Source organism: Augochlora pura, unplaced genomic scaffold (assembly GCF_028453695.1).
Source record: "Augochlora pura isolate Apur16 unplaced genomic scaffold, APUR_v2.2.1 APUR_unplaced_196, whole genome shotgun sequence".
Lineage (NCBI taxonomy): Eukaryota > Metazoa > Arthropoda > Insecta > Hymenoptera > Halictidae > Augochlora > Augochlora pura.
In genome coordinates, this window is record NW_027582061.1 from 2,776 (window position 1) to 8,976 (window position 6,201).

The following is a 6,201-nucleotide window of genomic DNA, read 5'->3' on the forward strand; positions in this document are numbered from 1 at the left end:
CAACAATCTCGAATTTGCATTTATAAATTGCAGATTGTACTTTAACAATGAATATTAATATCCAATCTAATTTTATATAGCATTCGTAACACGACTGGTAGAATACTGCACAGTAATCAAAAATTTATAATTAACATTCGAACAGAATATCTTTTAATTATTTAACGAAAACAAAACTGATTACATTTGGAGATTGTTTCTAATTTTAATCGGTAATTTTTATCAACATATTTTTCGGAGCACTGTTTTTAAATCCGTCAATGTTTGCATAGAAATTAACTAAACGTGTGAAAATTTTAATAAAGCCTTTGCATTCGAATGGTGAGTTTATGGCAATCAAATTTACCATACTAGAATTTCAAACAATTTTTGCATTACTGCATATGACTCTATTTGACTAGCTGCTGAAAAGTATTCAATTTTATAAAATGAAAAAGAATAATTCAATTAATTCTCAAAAACCGGATTAAAACTATTTACTCTTGGGGTCAAAATAGTCCCGATTCCGCGGTTCGAGTGTTTTCTCGTACCGTAAAAATACACCAGTATTTTTCTCGTGTTTCGGAAAGCATACCAAGCCTTTTGAACCCTTCTCTTTCCATCACCCAGTATATTTAGAACTCGAGAAACGTACGAACGCTTTTGTGCTGCACTGTATACGCAATAAACGGACGGATAAAAGAAATGCATTCACTCACGTTGACCGGCCCGATGCAACACGATCATCCTGCTGTGTCTGAGGGAATTTCTTGTGGGTGTGTGGCGACCGGCGATCTGCGAGGCTGCCAAATTAACGGGAACCGTGGTTGACAAACAGTTCGCCATCGACGGTGCCCGGCCGAGCTCTTTGTCCTTCTCCGGTCTATAGATCCTGCCGATGTTTCCCGTCGATACTGCACCTATTACGGCAAGCAGGTATCGAAAACGTCATTACCTGGATTCGCGTCGTAAAGCCAAACCGTTTGAAAATGATTTATAACCACGGGTGGTTTTTTAGCCTCTTAGGCACGATGCGCTTTATAGCAGCTTTTGTCATCATAGTGCTTTTGTGGATGTTTCGTGTTTTACACAATTGTATTACATGATTTGATAAAATTAATTTCGTAGTATTATTAGTTATTAAAGTGAACGATTACAGAGTAAGCGTATATGTACAATATACTGTGTATATAGTATACTATACTAAGAAAAGAATATATGTATATAAAAAAAAAAAAAACAAAAAAATTGAATATTAAGAAAAATCGTAATTTAGTTATGAAAAATTTTATTCGCGTAAAATCCAACCGTGCCTAAGAGGTTAAAAAAAGAATGCGTTTGAGCTACTCCGGTGGTCGATCGTTTCAGATCCGTAATGCATGGGCGTTAGAATTCACTCTTCACGCGACTTTCGGAATTAGTGAGCTTTGCAGACTTTGCTCAAGAGTTTGATAATAGAAGAATTCAATTTAATTTCAATTTAAAAGGAATTAATAATATTCCTATAATAATTAAAACTAATTTAGTAGAGCTTGCGTGGAATCTTTGTCACGAGCCTGACACGTTGTTATAGTGCAAGGGGTTATAGTGCATTATTACATATAAATGTAATAATGTATGTAGTTTCATTATAATGACTAGATTTAATTTACTCGTAGTTCGTACGATCTTAATTATAATTGCACTGAGGATTTTATGCATTTATATCAGAATTGGCTTGGCGAAACATAAAATAAAGGCATCTGAAGAATTTTAAAATATTTCCATGTCATGATCAATATAAGGAAATCATTAAAAGAAGAAATACGTTTTTATTTCATTATAAATAAAATTACTTTACGTAAAGAGTCGCAGTCTGATTATAATATACGATTCGCCAAAAGATTCGTGTCCAGTCATTTTGTCTGGTTTGGTAGTGCCAAATTAACTATTATTCGATGAGGACAATTATTATTTTACACAAAGCTCTGCTGTCTAATCAAAGGCCTCTATGCAAAATAAAAATGCATTAATTAATATCGCATTATAATATTGTATAATAGCAATACATTAATTAATATTGCATTATAATATTGGATAATAGAAATGCATTAATTATTATTGCGTTATAATATTATATAATAGCAATGCATTAATTAACATTACATTATAATATTGGATAATAGTAACGCATTAATAAAATATTTTTGTTCTTTTGCATTTGATCTACTCGTTTCTGTCATAACTACATAAAATCCATAACATTGTTACCTGTGCAGATTTTGACCATTTATCAGACTCACTAATCTATGATCTAAACGCGACTTCTATTTAGAACTTGCTGTAATGTTTATTGACATATGTCACGTTCCAATCACTGTCCGCACCGGGAAAGAAATATACGAATCGGACGGGGGACGACGCGACGTTACGTTTACCAATAGGTATGCTTAGAAAGCGCGCGAAATGTTCAGCTCGATTCTGTTGTGGTAAGATGTTCGCGGGAATCGAGCAGAGCGCGTACGAACAAAATGAAATTCGAGAAAGTCCGGTTGAACGCCGGCTCTCTGGTACAGCGACGACCGAATTTCACTCGCGACCGTTCTATTTTCAGCGGGACAACTTTCCTAGGATAGTGCAGTGGCACCTCCAATTTTGTTCCGCTCCGACAATGATGCTCTTCGATCCGATCGACGTTAACGGATGATTTAGAAAAAAAGAAGAATATCGACTTCACAACATCCGCTGTTAAAAGTGCGTCGAGAGTGAATTGCAAGCGATATAGAAGTATTCTACGCAATGATGGAAATCAATGAAATACTCTAAACTGTCTGGTGATAAAAATTAATTTACGAATACCGAATATAATTGACGTAAAAGAGGAAGACGAAGATGAAAGTAGAGTAAAAGTAAATTTGCGAACGTAAAAGTATGCGTAAGGCTACTTCGCATCGAGAGTAAGTTTAGAAAACGAAGAGTGAGTCGTGAACTCACCTAGAAAATAGTCTGAGGATTTAATGTATTTATAGCAGGGGCTGATGTCTGATACTCGATGTTCTTCAAATTTAATAAGGTTCATCGGTGTTCTGAATTGACGAGAAATATAATTTCTAGCATTTTTCTTCGGATGAAGGAAATTTATCTTAATCAATTTTTAAACATTTCTTTTTTAACTCTTTGTACTCCAAATCTATCGAAAATTGATAAATTGTATATAAAGGCTATTAACTCTTTTTGTAACTCTTTGCACTCCAAATCTATCGAAGATTAATAAATAATATACAAAGGCTATTAATGATTATTGTCTTAAATTAATAGAACGTTCAGAATAATTAGACTGTTTCAATAAAATTTGATAAAAAAAGGTCGCCAAACAAAAAAATTGTTAATTTTTAAAGTGCCATAATTATTAGCATTGTACCCTTGAAAAGAGATCATTCCATGACAACTATGGCTAAATCCATCCAAAGCTTTAAATATGAATCCTTTTTTTACATCATCTTTCGTTTACTCTGTTGTTGTATCAAATATGACCGAGCAATAATTTAAGAAGCTATTCGGATTGCGTGTCATATTTCTGGATGAAATTACTTCACATCATCTCGAGTTTAATTATCTTTGTAATAACATGTTCGATTACCTGTCACTTTGACGCTGTGGACCTTCGACACATTTCCAGCGCTCACTGCACTGCTCACTCTGTTATTATTGTTGTTGTTGTTGGCTGCAGCCATCGACGTGCCTATATTGTTGTCACGAACCTGGTTCAAATTGTCGGCGCTTAAAGCGGAAGTCACGCAAGGTGCCACCATCGGCACGTCCTGTAGGCAAAAAACGCATCGATCACTTTAAATGGATCACGGTCTAGCGATTGTCGGTCTTAAAATAGCTGTTCGTTCATCTATCAGTATCTACTTTATGTGCCGAACTCGTGCTACCGAAAATTCATTCGAAGTTAACCCTTTTTACTCCGCTGTCCCCTCTGAGGGGACATCGTAATTCTAGCATATCACTCGGATGTCTCCTCTCAGGGGGCATTAACTTTTATTAGTTATTACGAAAACTTAAATTATTCCAGCACAATTTTTTCAGAAATGCTTCTCTGAAGTTTTTTCTTTAAATGGCACAAGAAATCGAATCAAAATATGGTAAAATTACTATGATATACAGAAAAATTACGTCAAACTAGTTATTATTGTGAAATATGCACAAAACAGCCTGCAGTGCAGGTTGGGGAGTGTTTCCAAGTTTATTATACTGTACAAAATTATACAAAATAAAATATTGATTTTTTTACAAATATGTACTCGTCGATGTCAATGAATTTGTACAGGTTCAGTACCATTATAATACGTTATTTGGTTCCAAAATTGTTCTAAATAATATGGGTGTTCGTAAGTGCTCGTTTCTACAACAAAATAGCGCTGAGAAGCTGGTAGCTGACTTCCAGAATGGTTCGGAGTGCAAAGAATGAATTAAAGAAACAATGTAATTTTTAACTTTTTCGTGACTTTAATTCCTGAATTATTAAATTATTTCAATGCGTTGCAGTTTCGCTACGATGAATTCATCAAACTTATTTCTCGTATTACACTACGTTACATGACAACGTGGAGTACACTTTCCTGCACATGTTTGTGAAATGCCACCGAACACATGACTGCAGTAACGTTAATTATGCTCATTCATGATGTTACAGTTTATAGAACAATGAGTATCGTTCCATGGTATCACCAGAACTTCATTTACATAAAATATGCCAAGTTTCGCAGCAGCAATGACGCAACTAGAGAAGTGCAGATAACAGAATTTACTTAAAAAATAATTATTAAAACATAGAAGATGAAGAAAATATTATTGCTTAATTGTTACAAAATATTAAAGTAGCCTTCAATAATTTCGAAATTGCGAAAACAAGTCAACAAGTTTAATAACATAAAATTTGCCTCGCTAACAGTGAATTTTTATCACGCAGAAGAAAAGAAATATTAAATGTGCTTATCGCGGTGACTCCGGATGTGCTAAGCGTGTTGGTTGAATATATGTATACTTACCTTTAATGTGATTCGACAGTATTTAAATTCATTGTAATATATTCGAGCAATACATATATTTGCTAGCATGTTTAGGAAGCAAAACAGTAGAAATACCCTCCACTACGATTAATTTTCTAATTTGTGATTTATTAATTGAACTTCTTAGATTTTGTGAGAATTTTTTATTTTCAGCACTTCGCGTGTCGACACTTTATCTAATTAATGCACCATCTAACACACTAATTAATAAACTAAACACTCGAGTTATATTAAAAACTAAAAAATAATATGAGTTTCTATTGCGTTATTGTATTATACATATAATCGAAGAAGTAGTCGTACAGAAACTAGAAATAACAATGTTGAAACAATACGTCCGAGGAAATCATATATACCTCCAAACAATGCTTTTAGCACGTTGCTCTACGCGTGATTGGTCCTTAAGACCGACTTGTTGACAAGACACAAACGTAAACAGTAACACGTGGGCACAGACCGAGTCGCTCACCTTAAAATTGTCATAAAAGCTAACAGGACGGCTCCTTGGCGCGTACTGAATCTCCTCCTCCGGTTGCATCGTGCTACCACCGTACATCGTCGTGCCTAAGGGCTGCGCGCGCAACTCGCCCGGCATCCTGCGCTTCTTCCTTCTTCCACTTCCGGCGCGGCGGTTGCGATGTCACCAGGTGAATCGCGATCTAATTAATTCCGCGTTCACCTCAAGGCCGTCATTGTCTCTGCCAACAACGTATATCGATCATTTTTCCAAGCATTTCTCGATTTACCACTAAACCTACCAAGTCGGTCAAAATGTCTGATTTCACTCTTTTTCTTATAAATTTTTTTAAATTATAAAGACTTTTACATACGAAATTATTAAATGGATATCATAATTGAAGCATAAATTATAATAAAAATTGCAGAAAGTCTAAATAAATCCGGTCTCGCCATTTTTCTAGAGCAAAATGCGTAACCACTGTACGAGCTCGATAGTTTTACGGTTAAAATGAAATTTTAATACGTTTCAATACGTTTTAATACGTTGTATAGCAACATGAGAATAGGCACGAAAAATTGATAGTTATTATAGATAGAATCATAGATAATTTCTGTTTCGGGGAACAAGAGCTAACCATGTATTTATCATCCTAGTGACTCATGTCATAGCTCTTGTTAAGTTATATGTTGTATCGAGCATTTTTATTCG

At 34.7% G+C, this 6,201-nt stretch overlaps 1 protein-coding gene across 1 annotated transcript; it reads right to left on the reverse strand.

Moving 5' to 3' along the window:
- Positions 1 to 675: 675 nt before the first annotated feature.
- Positions 676 to 5,823, reverse strand: LOC144477567 (uncharacterized). The gene is made up of 3 exons (XM_078195296.1): positions 5,503 to 5,823; positions 3,599 to 3,779; positions 676 to 899 (listed from the first exon to the last, which is right to left on the reverse strand). The coding sequence occupies exons 1-3, from the start codon at positions 5,626 to 5,628 to the stop codon at positions 691 to 693; spliced, it is 516 nt and encodes a 171-aa protein (XP_078051422.1). The 5' UTR covers positions 5,629 to 5,823; the 3' UTR covers positions 676 to 690.
- Between the last annotated feature and the right edge of the window lie 378 nt (positions 5,824 to 6,201).

Excerpts from the sequence above, each read along its gene's own strand:
- LOC144477567 (XM_078195296.1), bottom strand. The coding sequence starts at position 5,628 with ATGCCGGGCGAGTTGCGCGCGCAGCCCTTAGGCACGACGATGTACGGT. Across the intron at positions 3,780-5,502 it reads GCTTTTATGACAATTTTAAG|GACGTGCCGATGGTGGCACC; the intron begins GTGAGCGACTCG and ends TTTTGCCTACAG. Across the intron at positions 900-3,598 it reads CCACAGCGTCAAAGTGACAG|GTGCAGTATCGACGGGAAAC; the intron begins GTAATCGAACAT and ends TTGCCGTAATAG.